This window comes from Rhinolophus sinicus, chromosome 12, assembly GCF_057876585.1.
Source record: "Rhinolophus sinicus isolate RSI-liver-muscle chromosome 12, RSI-T2T, whole genome shotgun sequence".
Lineage (NCBI taxonomy): Eukaryota > Metazoa > Chordata > Mammalia > Chiroptera > Rhinolophidae > Rhinolophus > Rhinolophus sinicus.
In genome coordinates, this window is record NC_142512.1 from 4,256,502 (window position 1) to 4,275,513 (window position 19,012).

The 19,012-nt window shown below is 48.4% G+C and overlaps 1 protein-coding gene across 1 annotated transcript; it reads right to left on the bottom strand.

Moving 5' to 3' along the window:
• Window positions 1-992: 992 nt before the first annotated feature.
• Window positions 993-13,370, bottom strand: MED9 (mediator complex subunit 9). Its single transcript, XM_074320785.2, has 2 exons — window positions 13,083-13,370; window positions 993-2,888 (listed from the first exon to the last, which is right to left on the bottom strand). The coding sequence occupies exons 1-2, from the start codon at window positions 13,292-13,294 to the stop codon at window positions 2,672-2,674; spliced, it is 429 nt and encodes a 142-aa protein (XP_074176886.1). The 5' UTR covers window positions 13,295-13,370; the 3' UTR covers window positions 993-2,671.
• Between the last annotated feature and the right edge of the window lie 5,642 nt (window positions 13,371-19,012).

Here is a 19,012-nt window from a genome sequence, read left to right on the forward strand (position 1 = left end):
TTCCCTGAAAGTTTGCGCCAAAAACACAGGTGCACATTATACACAGGAGCGTATTATACACAGCAAAATATGGCACCTGTTTAGTTTTCCCTCCGTCCAGCCACAATAAGCCTCTGGGACGGTGCCCCAGCCATTGTGTCCTATATGGTACTGGCCCAGGGTGACAAAAGGCCATCAAACCTGAAACTCTCAGAGGGTTTTAGGTGTCACTCGGCCCTGCTTTCACAAACAAGGGAAGAGAGCACTGAGAGAGTGACCTGGTGTCAGGCTGGGGCCAGACCCCGGTGCCTGGCTCCTCTGCAGGGTCTCCCACACGGCTGTCTAGAAACAGTCAAGTTCACCCAGCCTCCAGCGCCCCTCCAGCTCCAGGAAGCATCTGCTGTCGTGGTTTGGGGTAGAGCACCCTCCTCTGCTTGCTGTCTCCTTTCCTCAGCAGGTGATGACACCGGCTCCCGACTCAGGATGCCACTCTCTGCCACTCTTAACTGTGCAAGCCTGGGGCGAGTGACACCTGCCATGCCTCCAATTCTTCACTTGGGAAACAGAACACCCTCCACGGGGTTTCTGTGAGGGTTCAGTGTGATGTTTAAAAAGTACTTAGCACAAGTGCCTGCTCCCCAGTAATCCAAATAACTGGTGGCTTCAAGAAGCTTCTCAGCCTTGTGAGAGGCATTCCGCCTTGCTCTGGTGAGAGCTGCTCCCCATGAGGACTAAAGCCACTTCTGTAATGAGGGAGAGTCCTCGGGGCCAATCACGGCTGGGCAGGATGACCCACTAGGCCAACTGAGCCCTTGGGGACAGATGCCCGTTCCCGAGAGGACTTACTCTGCTTTCACGTTGGTTTAGCTACGTGATGGGGGTGCAGAATGGAAGCTCTCACAATTTGTTCTGCCTGCTCTAAGCAAGCGAACATTTTCCTCCCAACTACCCAATACCCAAAAGAGACATCCTACTATGAATTTCTCAGTACAAATACCAAGATGACCCCAGAGCAGAGCACAAGTTCTTTTAATTATACTCTTGAAAACCATCACAAGTCATAACATTGACAAATGCAGCAAAGCTTCCACCTCCCCCTGCCCGTGAGGAGCCCGTGTCCATTTCAGGCTTCATGTTTCACGGTATTTGGTCAGAGCCTTAAAACCGGCCCACACACTAGGCCGAGATGTCAAGACAATAACTGATTCAGTTAAATAACAGTCCCAAGGTAGGCGTCTAATAGGCGACTGCCCACTTCAATCCAGAGCCTGCTCTTCTGTCCGAAGCTACTGGAACCTGACATCTCCCTCATACCTCCCTGAGCTCCCAATAAGCCTGCCATCTTCTGACAGGTGCAGGTTGGCATGAACCAAACCCCTGCGAAAAACGTCTTCAACCAACACCTGCCCACAAGGCCAGTCGGCGAGCATCTGTCAGGGCCCTGAACTGGTCAGCAGGTTATGGACTCCTTTCTAGGTCTAAACAATACTCGCTTACTGTGCTCACCTTAACCTTGAGAGGGAAGGTAAGAGCACACAAATAAGATGTCCCACCTGCAGAAAACGAGGGGCGTTTGCACACATTTTATGAACCAGGACTTGACCCTTAATGTCTGGGTCTAGCTCGTCGCACCTCAGAACTGAATCAGAGCTATACGGTCCCACCTGGCCAGGTACGACCAGAGCCGTCACCCAGAACTGCCCTTCTCCGAAGGCAAAGTGCACACGAACCCCTATCTGCAGCGCGGCGATGTTCCTGGTTGACTCTATGAGCAGGCCAGAGGGGAAACGTTTCTTACACCAGGACAACGGGAGCCTGAAACGCCGGAAGAGGCGGGGTCTGCACACCTGGACGGCTGCCTGCGCCTGCGCAGAAACCACGTGTCCTCCCGCCCGCGGGAAGCGCTGTGGGGTCTGAAGTGGTCTGGTCCTTCTCAGGCATTAAATGGCTGCCTGAGCCGCCGGAAGGTGACAGGAGACAAAGGGAGCAAGCGCTGAAGGTAACGAGCACGTGTAGGTGTTGGAGACCCCGGCACAGGGGCCGGCAGGCAGGGCTCGGGGCTGTTACAGTCACGGGCTCAAACACGAAAGCAAACAAAGTGTTGCGGGGAGAAGGCTGCCCTGTAGTCTGTCGGAACAACGCTCGCTCTCTCACAGCCTTCCTTGACCATTTAAACCCACGCCATGTGCCTAGAGGCCTACTCTGTCCAGTGAATTCTATGCAAATGTTTCATGATTCTGCTACAACAGAACAAGGTGTAGCTGGTACAGATTTCACATCCCGGGACCAGAAGAGAGGGAAGGCAGGAAGCACGGGAGATGCCTCCTTCCCTGCTGAGCTCCTCAGATCCCAGAGGAGCCCAGCCCCCAGCAGGTGGCCCCTCCCCAGGGACAGGGCTAGGGTCCTCCAGCCCCTCTGCAGCCTCCAGAAACATTCCTCCTCCCACAGCAGGCACTCCCGTTATTATGCCTCTAGACACGCGGATATATCCAAGGACGCCCCACCGAAGCCAAGCTCCGGGGCTGGCTCCTCCCACAGTCAAGGCCAAGTTCAGCTCAGGAAGCAGTACAGTAGCCCCTCCCTACTCAGCTACGAAGTTCGGGGCTGGGCTCGGAAAGAAGCCCTCCCCAAGGGGCAGTGAGGTCGCCTGCTCCTCCCCTGCTCTCTCGGGCCTTCCCCGAAGCCGCCTCGTCTACTCCTTGGGGATCTCGAACATGCAGAGGCTCTTGTACTTTTGCAGAAGCTCATTCTTGGTCCTGACTTGCTCGCGGAGGCTGTGCAGCTGTTGCTGCTGCTGCTCTGGGCTCAGGTGGATGCCAGGCATGGTGCTGATGACCTTTCGCATCTCCTGGAACTTGGCCTTGAGGGCGTTCAGGTCCTGGTGGGTGTCCGGGCTGTCCTTGTCCATGCTGCAGGGGGCAGAGGGCAGCCGTTAGCATTCACAGCTCAGACACAAACGCCCCCTGGCTGCAGCCCTCCGGCCGCACAGAACCTGCTGTCTTCCTACATTCTCTCTTACAACGCCTTGTTTTCTGTCTGTCCCCTTACTAGGCTGCGGTCCCCAGAGGACGGACCGGCTCTTTCAGGCAGCCGGGGGCAGGCCCGTGAAGCGGCTCAGCAAAGGCGCCCCAGCGCCCCTCAGGGCCCGTGCAGCCCTTCGCATAGCACACTCTCAAACGAGATGCTTCAAATCTATTTGTTCAGAGGCAGGGACTCTGTCTGCTGTATCCTGGGCCCTGTGGGCACTCAAGTAACGTTTGTTGAAAGAACAAATGCTTGGCAAATAAGTTCATAAATTTCTGTTGAATGAACAAACCATTGTCAATATCAGGTGACAAATGGCAAGTAAAACCTGCTGAAATCCATTTCTTCTAATATGAGCCATTTCCAGGCCAAATCAGGAGACTATCACATAACAAGAACTAATTTTAGTTGACATTGTAATGCTTGAGTCTGTTGCTATAAAGACTAATGTCCACAGAGCTATTCATAAAATTTAAATTGGTTACAAACGATTAGACATTTTCCAGCAGGTACGAGCTCTTGCCTCCCAATCACATAAACTCCACGCCTTCAGGTCGAGCCTATTTTAAAGGCAGGATCATTCTCTTCACCTCACAGCTATTGTTAGCTGCCCAGAGAGCCATGCTCCCTTGTCACTGCTAAAATGAAAAGAACAAAAACAAAAACCTTCACCTGAGAGCAAAGAAACGGACTGCCAGTTGCTCCTATACATTTTTGAAAAGCTAGTAACTGGCTGAGCTTTTGAAAACAAGCAGCTGAAACAAAAAACTAAAAGCCAATTCAGTGGGCGGTTCTAAGTCATCCACTGAGGTGTACGAGGGGAAAGCTGTCAATGATCATTTGTTTTTCTTTTAATAAATGTTCATCCCTGACGGAAATTTCAACCCAGATGGTGCTAATTCATATTATTCATCATTTCTCTGCTTCTCCAGACAATACCCGTCTCTCCTGACGACCTGTGGGTTATGGCTCACACCTGGCAAATGACAGGCTCCCAGGGCCTGCTCACTATTTATCAGAAGCTCTACCTCCGAGCAAGAGACGGAGAATCAATCCTTTATTCTGCAGAATGAATGGCCTAACATTACTCATTGTCATTTGATGCCCTTAATTTAGGTATGTTCACAATTAATGCTGTGCCTCATGTCAGTTTCTGGGGAGGAGTCCCTGGTTTTCCTGCTTTCGAGAAGGAAACAAATAGGAAACACCTTTTAATTCTTCTAGGTCTTGGCTCAGATCCACAACTCTGGACAGAATCCATGTGGACTTCTGCAATCGTTATATATGGATGGCATGTATGTTAACACATTGTTATGGATTAATGTCCCAAGGAAATTTCGAAATTAAAATATAGTTTTAAAAAGACTGATTCACATAACCAGTCCAGAAGGATGCAGTAGAAATAAACAAACAAAAATACATAAAACAAAAACTTGGAAGTTATGATAATCCAGTAATGGAAGCAAACATAAATTGGCCCCAAAGAATTTTTAATTCTGGAAGTAAAATGTGGGCCATATTTAAGATGCTCATTTCTGAAAACCCCCAAATTTCAAGAATCGCCCATGCTTTACCAGGTGAACTTTCAGTTAAGGAGACAGGCTTCAGATAACAAAGAAGAAGCCTTATGAAAAGCCCGCCTGGAGGGGAGGGCAGCTGAGCTGAAAGGGGGTCACGCAGCCCCCAGCAAGGCCGGCTCCGCGAGCTTCTCAGCCTGCCCTAGTTGTGGAACCCTGTGACGAGGAAAACACTCTATTCAGAAACTGGCTCCAGCCAAGCGGGAATCTGCTCAAGCCCAAAGAAAAGAGACGGGTCGAAATGCTGAGTGAGTAAAAGCAGAAAGCTCCCAATGGGCCTGCCTTTGTACACAACGTCAGTCACCACCCAACTTCAGAAATGAAAAGAGGAGACTAGGCCAGGTCAAGAAGCATGAAAATCATACAAGCCGAGGACAGGTTAGGGCACTTTGGTCCCACCTACTGTCGTTTTTATAAAGCAGACAAAAATATGACTGTGATGGCTTGACTGACAGGCCACTTCCTGACGGTCTTCTGTGCACATCCTGGGTGATACTCAGCATCATTCCAGCAGTGGACACAGACATTCTGTATTTGTGTCACCAGACTTAGGGGCAAACACCACAGGCTTAGGTGGGTGAGTCTAGGAAGGATGCTGAGTACAGGTGCTAATAAGTACGGCACGGGTTTAGTTTTTAGTGTATTAGGTTGGTACAAAAGTAATTGTGGTTTAAAAGGTTAAAAATAATTGCAAAAACCACAATTACTTTTGCACAAACCTAATATATAGGTGCTTTGGGACTTGAAAATGCAAATTGGCAACAACTGAGCAAAAATACGTCCACTGGTAACGTAGAAGCACAAAGAACCCACCGGATCACTGAAGCCAACACCGCGCAAACCTGAGCATCACTTCTCCGGACCTCTTGGTGGCATCTGACTGGTTCCCATTTCTTCCTCCCCTAAACTTGCATCCCCCTCAGCCTCGTGCGCCCGCTCTCCTGGCTGAGCCATCCAGGGGCCAGGCCTTCTCACCCTCTTCTTCTCCCACGCTGACTTCAGTGGCTGGCATCTTTCTAAAATGGTGCTGTTGTTATTATCACGATAGTAATAGGTGCTTGAGAGACAAAATTCAAACGACAGACCCCCAAGGCTTAGAAAAGGAAAGTCCCTCTAATGCCATGTCCCAGAAATAACCTGTTAACAAGTGGTATATGTTGTTTCCGATTGCTTCAAAATACACAGCAACATGCAAATACACATAATTTTATTTGTTTTGCCAGAAACATGACCATACTGCACACATGGTTCTGATTCTTGCTTGTTTCCCTGAACAATGCATCGTGGATGCCTTTCCATGTTAACACATATGCATTATACAGCTCAATTGTTTGGCTGTCGATGGGTATTTGGATTTTTGCAATTTCTCAGAGTGGCAATGAACATTTTACACGTACTCATGTATCTATATGTACTTGTGCAAATATTTTGGTTAAGATAAATTCTCAGAAGGATTTGTGGGTCAAAGGTTATGTATATTACAATTCTGGACAGATTGCCACATGCCTTCCCTGTGATGGTGGACACTTGTTCCCATGCCATTCACATCGGCCGTTCCTTACCCAGCGGCCAGCTGTACTTCCCTGCTCCAGTTCTGACAGCCCCTAAAGAGCCTTTGGAAGAAGGGCTTTGAATCTCGCTCAGACCCTTGCTTGCATCTGCTCGCTGAGTTACACGTGAAAAAACATACTTTTTAGGGAGGAATAACAATTAGTTCTACTGTTAGAAGAATTTTGAAAAAACCACTGCGCTACGCAATAGCCCCAAGTGTGGTCCTCCACGCCCACCTCTTCAGACGCCCCGCCTGCCTCAGTCCTGAAGTTCAGCTTCCTTGTTCCAACACTTACCAAGGATTTTCTCCTTGGAGACCTGCCTATGTCCCAACTGAACTCACTGCCTCCACAGCACGCCCGCCTCAGATGGAGGGCGCCTCACGCACACGGCTACGGTGGGCTAGAAAGCCGCGCTCGCTCCCACGTGCCCTCATCCAGCAGCCTGTCCTGCCAACCCCATCTCGTCTCCACCTCCCACCGTCACCAACTTCCCGTAGACCCAGGCCTCCCCCGCCTTCTAATCCCCTTTGCCCACCCAACCTTTCCAAACCTCAAGTCTGAGCTCAAAAACTTCAGATGGTTCGCCCACTCCCAGACAACACCTGCCCGGCAAGTTCAGTGTGAAGGGGGCTCCAACCTTTCCAGGCTCAACACCCCCCCGCCCCCCCAAGACCCGATGTACTGTGGGGCCTGCGTCCCAGCAGGGGCGTGGCAGGTCACGCTGAGTGAACACAGAGGAAGTGGGAGAGGAGAGGAGAGGCTTGTAACTCATTCTTCCAGTCCACACATGCTCCCCATCTGGGTGCTCGTTCTTTTCGCTGAAGGAGCAGAAAAGGAACAGAGAGAGGGCTGCAGTGAGATACGTGCAGACGCCCCGAGGAGCAGCGGGGGCGCTTCTTGGCTCTTGTGGGGCTGCTTCCTCCATGACTGAAGGCCAGGCCTCAGCTGGCGCGGAGGGCTGCTCAGATTAAAACAGACACTTGTACGGGAAGCAGCCGGTCAGTAACACCCCGGTTTCCAGCGAAGGAGTCTTGCCAGGGCGCTGAGGTCTTGCTGACCCGCCGCAACAACAAATCATTTGTTTCCAACAATATGCCCCGGCTAAAAGGTTAAAGGGCCCAGGAGCGTGCTCCTCACTTGAACTACGTCTGCTGTGCCAAGGACCATGGCTCCCTCTACCTACCCAGCAAAGGAAAAGATACTAAACAGTGAAAATGTAATTAAAAACTATGTACATACCCATGTTGACAGAATACTTTTACTAGGTGAGCCAAAACCATCAGGCGAAGCAATGACAACTGCGATTCACAATTCCTAGGCTGGGACACTTAGCTCCAGACTCCAATTAGATTTGGCAAGTTTGAAGGAAACAAAAATGCTAACTTTCCCTGCTCCAACAGGCCTCCTTTCATGCCTCCTTTATTATATACCTACTTCTGTAATGTGGCTTCCATACGCACCAGGAAAGGTGGCAAATAGTTGGGATCGATAAGATTTCTCACAGGCATAAACATGAGATTTTTCTTTTCGCTTTCCTCATTCTTTGAAACTAACATAGAAGTGTAGTTTTAACTGTCCGCTTAACTACGGGGAAGATACTAGGAAAGCTCAAGTGCTTTGGGCTGGGAAGCTTCTCTCTACCACCAGGCAGGGTGCACTTCAGCCAAAGCTGCAGGAAGCAGCTCTCCAGGGGGAGGAGGTGGCCTCTGAGCAAGGCCCTGAAAAATATGTGGCATTTCCCTGGGCAAAGACAGGGCAGGAAGACACTCGTGCAGGGCGGCTGGAGTGTGCACAAGTCTAGATGACTCCGCAGCCCCCAAAGGCACTCATAGTTCAGGCAGGAGATTTGAAGCTGACCTGCAGAGACCTCTGAAAAGTTGACAAATTGGAAAGGAATTTGGAAAGAACCTGGAGCCCTACAGATTTTTGAGCAGAGAAAAATTAAGCAGTTAATTAGAGATAAAGGCAAAGAGAACAATTAAGAAGTGATTATAAGATAAAAAATGAGGTTAGAAGACCTAGACCACGAGTGGTATTAACAGGCTTGGAAGTAAAGCTGCAGATTAAAGCCTAAGTGTTCCACTAACCAAAAGCATCACGCATCTCAGGACAGGCTACTAGGAAACGGGCTGGGAAAGGTAAAGACACGACAACTAAATACTACAAGAAAGACGACAGAGAGACCAACCTTGAAAGTCATGTACCATGAAGATTTGAGAATTAAAACAGTTTGGTACTGGAAAACATTAATAGAATGTCCAGAAGCAGATCCGAAAACACGGTAATTCAGTGTATGCTGGGCAGCAGCTCAAGCAGGGAAAGTAATAAATATTCAACAACAGCAGTGGGGAGATATGATTACGTGGGGAAGAAGCTGGGGCTCCCCTCACTCTTTCCATCAAAATAAATTCCAGAGGCATCAAAGAATTAAAAGTAAAAAATGAAACCTTCAAAGTCCTAGAAAAAAGGGATCAGTATCTACCATATTATTAGAGTGGGAAGGCCTTTCTAACTAGGAGAGGCCATAAAGGAAAATGTTAACAAATCTGCCTACATAAAATGATATGCTTCTGAACAGAAAACGAAAAAAGAAAACCCAGGAACAAAGTCAAAAGAAAAGCGACAACTCAGGGAAAGTATTTACAAAATACTTAACAGACAAAGGCATAGTTTCCTAACTGTACAAAGAGCTCATAAAAAGAGGAATGACATAACAGAAAAATGGGCAGTTTATGGGGGAAAAATACAAATGACATAAAGTTGCATATGAAAAGATGCTTTACCTGATATAAAAAACACAGATTGATACAATGTATCATTTCTGACCTATCAGATTAGCCAAAATTAAAAAGTTAACGGTGATGGAAGAGGTGTGGGAGAGACAGATAGACTGCTGGCCAAGCATAACGTGGTGCATTCTTTCTGAATTTGCTAACAGTGATCAAAATTTTAAATTCATGTACCCTGTTGCTAGAAATTTAGCTTTCAGAGACTCTCAAGACTCTCAAGCCGGCACCTACAAAGAGATTCATTGCAGCACTGACTGTAACAGCAAAATGCCGAAAACAATCGAGTGTCCTTGAGCAAGGAACTGTTTAAATAAATGGCGTATTCATAAAATGGAGCACTATGCAGTTCTGAGCGGAGGAAGGGGGTTGGGAGAAGCTGAGGGAGAGGCTCCTTGCCATTTTATATCTATGAGTGCTTTCTGAATACATCTAGCACGTTGTTTTTAAAATGCTTTTTGGGTCACAGGTTTATGGGCCATTCTAGGTTAACTGAAGCAATCCAGTCTATAGGACCATGTTTTGGACAAATAGCTAAAAAGATGCAGCACTTTAAATTTAGCAACAGCGATCAAAATTACAAATGCGTGTACCGCCCGCTCCAGCACTCTCCCTGCTTGAGGATTTGCCTCATCACACACGTACTCAAATACAAGGGTGCTGACCCCAGCACTGCCAGTAAAAGCACAAACTAGAGGACACCTAAAAGTCCGTAAACAGAAGGCTAGTTACATAATTTATGGTGCAGTCATCTTACTGACGAAGACCTTCATGTGAGTATGCAAAGGTGTCCAAAACAGACTATTAAGTGAAAAAAGCCAAGTACAGTGTGATCTCAATTTGTGCAAAGTTTTGAAAAGACACGGATATGTAATTCCTGGAAGGGTCCTTAAAGTATTAACACAGCAGTTACCACTGGGGAGGGACTTAAGGGAGGATTCCTTTTTTCCATGTTTCTGAATTTGCAATTGTTGCTTTTTAAAAATAAAATGTTTAAAACCCCCAATCATGTAGTACTCTGAATTTTTACAAGAACAAGAAAGGCTAAACTCATTTCAGCTTTTAGTTCCTTATTTATCCCCTGGGCAAGGAGTAAACGGCCAATGAAAGGGCCACCGGGAAGCTACAGAGGAGGGAGACCAAGGGCCTGGGTGGCCGAGCCGTCCCTGCCCTCATCCCTCACCAGGCCTGCCAGGACGGTGACCTTCCTAACTGGCTTCCCAGCCTGTACGCCAAGGTGCCACATCCACCTTGGGCACGAATCTAAGACTCCCTGGTTCGAAAGCCTCACTAGCTCCGCGTCCCTCACAGGACGAAATCTCACTCCCAGAGGGATACACTGTCCTCTGCATCCTGGCTTTTCCTGCCTCTCCAGCTCGCCCTTCCTACCTTGGATTTGTGGGACCTCCAGGTGTTATGCTATTTCCTGGTGCCCCCCCCCCCCTTGCTTTCAGAATGTCAGACTCATCACTGGCACCACCCCTATGAAGCTTCCGACCCCACCGGGAGCCCCGAGGTCTCCCCCACACGGCCCTTACCAGTCTCTCATTAGCCTGTAAACTCCAACATACGGAGGCGCACTTTAAAATCGGATCCTAGTCCGTTTTCAGGGTTCGTTTCTCTCCTCTCTGCGCATACGGTTTCCTTCACGTGGCTTTTTCTGCTCCTGTTTTGTCCTCTCTTACTAGGGGTTTTCTTTATATGCTTAGTGACCTTGGCTATCCAGTCATATGAACTGACTAGGTTCTTTCTTGGGGAGCCCCCAATCACTTTTCTCTTGGGCTGGTCAGACACCCAAGAGCATGTACCTCTATTGTCTCCGGCTGCCACTCTAAAAGCCAGGTGGGGAAGGCGAGGGTGCGGTCTCAGTATTCAGTGCGTGAACTTTCTCTTAAACCACGTTTTCCATATGGTTGCCTCCCTCACACTCCTGCAATGTGCTTGCTGTTCCCCCAGACCAGATACTCTCTGGCTTATTCTTTCCTAAGAATACATCTTGGGAAAGAGCAACCCTTTAATTGTCTTCCAAGATGGAAGAAGGGTAGTCACCTGTCTGCTTAGAGCTGGGGGAGAGAGCCATGGGGGTCTTCCTCTTAAAAAATAGACTTTTAAGTATCCTCCTGTTCCCAGTCCCCCTTCACCCCTACATCCAGAGGTCCCTGGCACTGCCAATTCCTGATATTTGCGGAGAGGCCATGGTCAAAGGCAGTTACTTCAGGCTGCTTCTTGGGGTGGGATGGGGGGTGAGCCCTTGGCCATCTGCTTTGTGGCAATTAGTTCCTGCCCTGTTCTTTTGGTTTTGTGCTTAAAACAAAACAAAACAAAACAAAACAAAACAACTCTTCACTGTCCTTTTAGAGGAAACAGAGACAAACACGTAATCCACCTACCATCTTTCACCAGAGACTGCTCTTGAGTACAGCTCACAACAATCTTATGATTTAAGTATTATGAGTCCCATTTTACAAGAGAAAGAGAGGCTCAGAGAAGCTAAGTTGTGTGACCAAGGTCACCCAGTCAGCACAGTACAAAGCTGTAATTTGAACCCCCTGTTTGAAGTCCATTATTATTATTCACATATTAGAGATAAGAAAATTAAGGCCCAGAAAGGTTAAGGATTCACCAAGATTCCAAGGCGAGCAACAGCGTGAGATTTTAACCCAAGGCCATCTGACTTTCAGGCCATGTTCTCGCTAGTGTACCTTACCGCCCCATCTTTCTTTTTTTAATTAAAGTGCATTGGGGTGACAATGGTTAGTAAAGGTACATAGATTCCAGGTGTGCAGTTCTGTAACAGCATCTATACACCACATTGTGTTCACCACCGTACATCTGTGCCCCATCTTTAAGGCCGGCTCAACCTTTTACTGGGGCTCCAGAACATACTCCCGGGGTGTCCGAGAACTGTCTCCGAGAAAGTGTGTATTTTGTTTTCGTTTTTCCTCACACACGTATTTGTAATCTAGCCCTGCCCTGGGACTGCGGGGCCCGCATTCCGCTGCCTGCGCTCTCACTGCTGCAGAGAAGCGCTACGTGATGATCGCAGGCTACAGGGAACAGCATCTGTCTTTCCCTGTACAGTGTGTCACAGCCAGTGAGGCGGAAGGAAACCAGGGCCTAATGTGAGAGCAAAGGACATGCAGTTGTCTGAGAAGCGGCGGAGGCATCAGGTCATCAACCCACACCAAGTGAACCTCGTCTGGCTGAACTCAGGGGGCTGGGTCACTAACAGCCAACACGTGCATGTCGTGTGTCGCAATTGCACTTCAGCAAAACACCAAGAGCACGTATATGTTCACCTGAACATTACTAGAATAATAATTTTAATGTACTTTGTCTGGGTTTTTAATGGTTGAATAATTTACAAGCCAAGGGGTTTACACCAAGTATTATGTGGATATAAATAACATAACAGTAAAAATAACTTAGGCAAACACTGGGATCAAGGAGACTTTTGGGTGTGGCTTTTCGTTTCCTTACAGGGTCAGTTTGGAAACGCAGCCTAACCTGAAGAAGGGCCCAAAGGAGGCCAGTCACCCGTTTTGATACCGTGTTAGAACAAAGTCAGTGCTACAGGATCCATTCTGCCGGGCAACTTCTGTATCTTTGTCTTCTTTAATGTTTCCCATTGTCACCCACCAATCTTTTTGGAATGTGAGCTCTTCCCGTTCGTGTCTTTCCCCTTCTAACTGGTAGCAACGTAGGGACGAAAAGCTGGCCCTTTTACCGCGCGTCCCACGGCCCCAGGCAGTGTGCGCCACCCAGGGAAGAGGACCCTTAGCTGCTGGATCTGTCGGAGAAAGGAAGCTGAAACTGTATCGCAGGTGAAAGCCCGAGGCTCAGGGAAGCTCGCCTTGCCCCGCGTCACTAGGGAGCGAAGCTGAACGGTCTGACCGCAGAGCCGGTGCCTTTAGCCGCCAAGCGGGCTTCACAGCTAAGAACATCGCCCGCCATCCACGCGGCGTCTGGCAACTCTAGGGCTCCACGCACGTGCTGAACTCACGGAGCGACTCAGTGAGGCCCTGGGAACGGCCTCCTCCCCTCGGGGTCTCAGTTTCCCCATCGAGAAACGGGGTGCACCCGAGAGCACCCAGGCCTGTGCAGCTGTGCAACGTGAGGGGAGAGGCCGGCGCGTGGCGGCGGGTGCTCTCCGGGGCCCTTACCATTTGATGATGTTGTGAACCAAAGGTAAAAAGGAGTAGGTCTCCTCCTTCACGCCCGCCGGTGACTGAGGCCTCGGCGCCGCCGGCGGCTGCGGCTGCGGCGCGGCGACCGGCAGCGGCGGCTGCGGCTTCGTCTCGGGCAGCGGCGGCTCGGCCGGCGGCGGTAACGCATCCTCAGCCTGTCGCCCGGAGGCCACCCCGGCAGACGCCATGGCGCTCCGGCCTCCGTCAGTCCGCGGGATCCGACGCACCTGCCGGCCGCAGGCGTCGCGGTCCCTCAACGTCACTTCCGCACGCCCGCGGGGGGCGGGACCTGTGATCGTGCGCAATTGGGCGCGGGGTCGGAAGGCACGGGGGCGGGGCGGAAGGCACGGGGGGGCGGGGCGGGTGTTACTAGGCAACAGGTGATTGGCAGGTCTAAGGTGGCCGGGATTGGGATGTGAAGATAACCGAGTTATTAAATAGTCAGAAATAGATTTACTTCAGAAATAACATCTGATTCCTATTCACTTAACGAAGAGGGTCCAAAAGCAGCTAATGGAGGAAGGCTTTAGATAAATAAGGCTCGGCATGGCCCAGCCCTCAGAGAAGGTCTCCCAAAGAACCAACTTGAACTGTGAGCAGAGTAGACAACGCTTACCAAGCACCTGTTACGTTAAGGCACTGAGCCCTAAGGGCATCGAGAGTCCAGAGGGGAAGGACCTACAGCCCTACACCACGCAGGAGCCTCCAGGAGGAGAGGCAGCAAACCCTGATGGAGCTGAGAGTGCGAGACCCGGTGCTAGCCCTAAGGACGCAGAGGCACACGAGTAAAAACTACGCCCCTCAAAGTTCTGCAAGGCTGGTGTCATGCGGGGCGTCATACAGGGTGGCCTGCAGGTTCTCTGCTCCCACTCCCCACACAAGAACGCAGGATATGGTGAGGCCAAAAAGGAACACCCACGGAGCCACAGGTAGGGGAGTCACACCACTATATTCTCTCTGGCGGCACTATACTCTCACTGGAGGCTGGATCCACACTGTCCGCAAACCGCCATCCACGCTTGCCAGCCCAGCCGCCATCTTCTTGCTAGCCCCCATTCTTCCTCTCTCCTCTCCTCTGCTAGCATAGCCACAGCAGTTATATTAGTGGCCAATGGCTCACTGGTTACAGCTGACGGCCAACTAGCCACAGCTGATGGCCATGCAATCACAGTTGATGGCCATTTACTACCTGAGCCAGCACCTGTCTATGTGAGGCCGAGAGCCTGGAAACTGCTTTCTGGGGCTCTGTCCTCACAGCTGGATAGAGAGAAGCTAATGATTCAACATTTAATATGCATCTTCTGGACGATAGATGATGTACTAAATGTGGGGTCAGGGGCAGGAGGCTGTCTTCACTAATATAAAGCAGAACGGGATTCGTGCCAGGAATAAATATCATATCCTAGAGCAAAGTCAACGCCGGGTACTCTCCATACCTGTGTGCCCGTTTCTTAAGCTCCTAGGCCCCAGTTTCCTCACCTCTAATACATTCCTTAGCTCAGGGTCACGGCAGAGCCTAAACTGCTTTCTAATTTCAGATCCATGGTTATCTCCAAAGGTCTGGTTTAAGGACCCTCTAGCATCCTAGGCCAAAGTGGGTAACCCTCAAAGTGGGTTTGTGGTTATGTTCCTCAAAACAAGTATAATTTCTGGGCAATGGGGACACCCATCCTAAGCCTAGTTAGTGAGTGGAAGAAGTAATGAACTAGGAAAGCCCCATTCTTCCTCAGTCTACCATCATGAGCCTTAAAGAGAGGTAAGGAAGTCCACATTCAGGTGGCAAGATGAGCGGTAGCACTCCAGAGCAAGGGACTGATCCCCAGGGAAAGCATCAATGGTGACATTTGCAGATGCCTCAGGAGGGATTTATGGAGACAGATCCCAGGGGAGCAAGACCACAGAAGGAAGCAGGGATGTTGGAGTGTATGCTGTAGAACGAGGCTCTTTAGTGAAGGGCCTCAGCGCAGCTTTCTTCAGCAAGAGTTGCCCACAGCACCCCAGAGGGAGAAGGCTGCAGGGTTTTCTTCCTGTGAACCATGGACCTCTCTACCTAAGGGAAGAGTTCAAGAACCCTGGTGGAGAATGGAGGAGAAAATCCTGTTGGGATAGGACCAGGTGTGCTTAAAGAGACTGTATACCCTAGGAGTCATCTGGGGAAATAATGATGATGTTATAGTAATAATAATAATGATACTACTACTGCTACTAATAAAAACAGTAATGACCACAACTGCCGTGGAATGAAAGTAGGCGCATAAACAGAGTCACAATCACCTCATTTAATCAACAAAAGAGCTCCAAAAGGTAGGTATTAGTATCTCCATTTTGACGAAGGACCTTACAATGACAAAACTAAGGCTTACAATGGTTAAGATACTGGCCCCAGGGTCACACAGTTTGCCTGACACCAAGCCTATGGTCTTAACCAACACATAAGAAACCTTGGGTCTCTACCAGTTCTGTAACTTCATGATTCGAAATGTTAAAAGTGAAATTTGTATTCAGAATTCGAAAAGCAATCCAATATTCATCAGTAATATTCCCATGGCAATCGCACGTCATCTTTTCCCTCCCAGTGTTTTATAACTTAATTACAAGCCCCAATTTTATCATTGGCAGAATAATGAGGACATCTCTTTTTAAAAACAGAAAAAAAACCCACTTTAGATATAAATAGACATGGCTAAAGAAAACAAATTGAAAATGTAGGAAGCATAAATGAGTGTGGTGCATTGACAATTTGCCCTAAAAGCAGTTAATATAATTAGTAGCAAAGAGTAAAGCTGGCTTCATAACATTGCAAGCCAGCATCAAAAAAAATACTACCTGTGCCGGTTTCATTAAAGCTAAAATTGCCACAACAAATGTGTGTCTGTTCAGAACCAGTCCATTACAAGTTGAAAAAGGCAAATGCTCTATTGATATTTAAGCACTGTGTATTGTTAGAGACATCACCAAATTAAGGGATCTTGTTGTCCTTCCCTAGGCAAATTGACACTTTCTCGCAGGGCCTTTCCAGTCAAGCTGGCAGTTACAAGGTCAGGCCGTTACAGCCAGTCTGTCTGACTTCAGTCCCAGCTCAGCCTGCTTAAAATTACATGACTTTGCACAACCTCACTTCGTGCAGCCACGCAACTTCCCAGGGGCACTGAATGGGTTATTGCATATAAATCACTTAGAAAAGTATCTGTGAACAGTAAATATTAGTTCTTATTATTCAGATTTAGGGCTTGCTTCTTTACCAATGAACAAAACCCAGACTAACGCAGTTAAGAGGAAGGCTCTAGATCAGAGCTCTCCGGCAGAAAGACAATGCAAGCTGCAAATCAAGCCACATAGGTCGCTTTCAATTTTCTAGTAGTTACACTACAAAATAACAAGAAACAGGTGAAATTGATTTTGATATATATTGTATTTAATCCAATATATCCAAAATACTATCATTTCAACGTTTAATCAATATCAAACACTGTTAGAGGTTTTTTACTGTTTTTCGCGGTGTCTTAGAAATCCAGCATGCATTTCACACTGACAGCATATCTAAATTCGAAAGGCCACATTTCTAGCCAAATGTGGCCAGCTGCCACAGGACTGGCTACTGCAGTCTGAGAGATCCATCTGTGTGTCTACATAGCCAGAACTCAGCATAACGATGAGAGGAAAAAAGCAAGCTTCACAAAGGAAGTAGGATATAGTACTACTCATGCAAATGTTTGAAATATGAAAAATAACACTGTATATTGTCCAAAGATACAAGACGTAGATGTATGAGTAAAAATTTTTTTGAAAGGAACTGAAGGGTACACGTCACTCAAGTAGAAGTGTCTGACAATTAGCTGTGTTGATTGATTGTGTGACTTTAAGCTTTTAAGTGCTGTGGGATCCATTTCAAAGACTTCCCTCCCTCTCAAGTAAATATCGTATTGTCAGCTACACAACCAGATAGAGAGCCACCATTCAGTTCACCTTTCAGAACGCCCTGGGTGACCTGGACGGACTGGCAGTTTGACCACTTGCTTTCCCTTCCTGTGCCTCAATTCCTGCTCTTATGTTTTAAATTAATCAGAAAGAGAGTGAGCCCATGAAACCCTAAGCACCCCACCCTCAACCCCAATAAAGACAGCACCCCAGATCCTGTCTCTCTCTCTGCCTGTGACCCTGGGAGTGCCATGCACCCTCCAGGACTTGTAATAAACCTTTTTTGTTTTTTCAAAGTTACCTGATGGCTATTGCTGAGGTGTGCCTTGCTTTTAAAAAGAACTACAAGGGCTGGTCCAGCCACAGTATTAGTTCTGGTGGGGAAAACGTCTGTGGGGGCGGCCATAAGAGGTACAGGCCCAGGTGAGTGCCCCTGGCACTCCTAACTGAAGCATCACTATCAATAGGCTGAGACAGACACAAAACACATTCATGGGATGGGGATCGCACTGCAACTCTGCATACTGTTATATTTTTAAAATATATTTATGTATTATAAGAGGAAGTAAATTGGAAAAATATGAACAATTGCCAAATACGGGGGTGGGTACCTGGGAGTTTGGTACGTTAGAGTCCAGGCTCTACTCTTTCTAACTGTGTGACCTTGGACATGTCATTTAACCTTCCTTGCCTCAGTTTCCTCATCTGCAAAGTGGAATCATAACAGTACCTACCTAATAGGGCTGCTGTATGGGTTACACAAGTTAATGTATTGTGGGGGCAGAGCCTCAGAAAGTAGTTTCCAGGCTCTCGGCCTCACATAGACAGGTGCTGGCTCAGGTAGTAAATGGCCATCAACTGTGATGGGATGGCCATCAGCTGTGGCTAGTTGGCCGTCAGCTGTAACCAGTGAGCCATTGGCCACTAATATAACTGCTGTGGCTGTACTAGAAGAGAGAAAGAATGGGGGCTAGCAAGAAGATGGTGGCTGGGCTGGCAAGTGTGGATGGCGGTTTGCGGACAGTGTGAATCCAGCCTCCATTGAGAGTATAGTGCCACCAGAGAGAATATAGTGGTATGACTCCCCTACCTATGGCTCCGTGGGTGTTCCTTTTTGGCTTCACCATATCCTGCGTTCTTGTCTGGGGAGCGGGAGCAGAGACCCCGCAGGTCCCCCGCAGGACATGTATGAAAAATGCTTCAAACAATACCTGCCTGTCGTGCGGGGAGTCCGGCGGGGTCTCTGCTCCCGCTCCCCAGACAAGAACGCAGGATATGGTGAAGCCAAAAAGGAACACCCACGAAGTCATAGGTAGGGGAGTCATACTACTACATTCTCTCTGGCGGCTGGGTTGGAGAAACAGGAAGTGGGAGCCACACAATTCGCAATCCTCACTGTGCCGCTTGCAGGCTCAGCCACCATCTTCTTGCTAGCCCCCATTTGCTGCTAGCGTAGCCACAGCAGTTATATTAGTGGCCAATGGCTCACTGGTTACAGCTGACAGCCAATTAGCCACAGCTGATGGCCATCCAATCCCAGTTGATGGCCATTTACTACCTGAGCCAGCACCTGTCTATGTGAGGCCGAGAGCCTGGAAACTACTCTCTGGGGCTCTGTCCCCACACTGCCACGTAGTAAGCACTATTTAAACTTTGGCAACTACTGCTGTTTTTTCTAATTTCTCAACAACAACAACAAAAAAACCCTCATAATTATTCCTTATGAAGCAAACCGTTACTACAAGAACAAACGCAAAACCCAGACTGCATCCAATAATTGAGCTTTCAGATGCTCTAAGTGGACCTACACCACAAATACCCATGAATATGTTTGTCATACATTTCTGCTACGTGGAGTCCAAAAATAGTCATTTCTCTATTAGACAAACATCGTAGGGGTTGTTAAACCGATCGTGTCGTTGAATGATGGAGGGCTTTTTCATCAAAGCTATATTCTTACATATGATTCATCCTTCTCTTTCATTACC

Coding starts and splice junctions, on each gene's coding strand:
- MED9 (XM_074320785.2), bottom strand. CDS start 13,294: ATGGCGTCTGCCGGGGTGGCCTCCGGGCGACAGGCTGAGGATGCGTTA. Junction 2,889..13,082: donor GTTCACAACATCATCAAATG/GTAAGGGCCCCG, acceptor TGCCCCCTGCAG/CATGGACAAGGACAGCCCGG.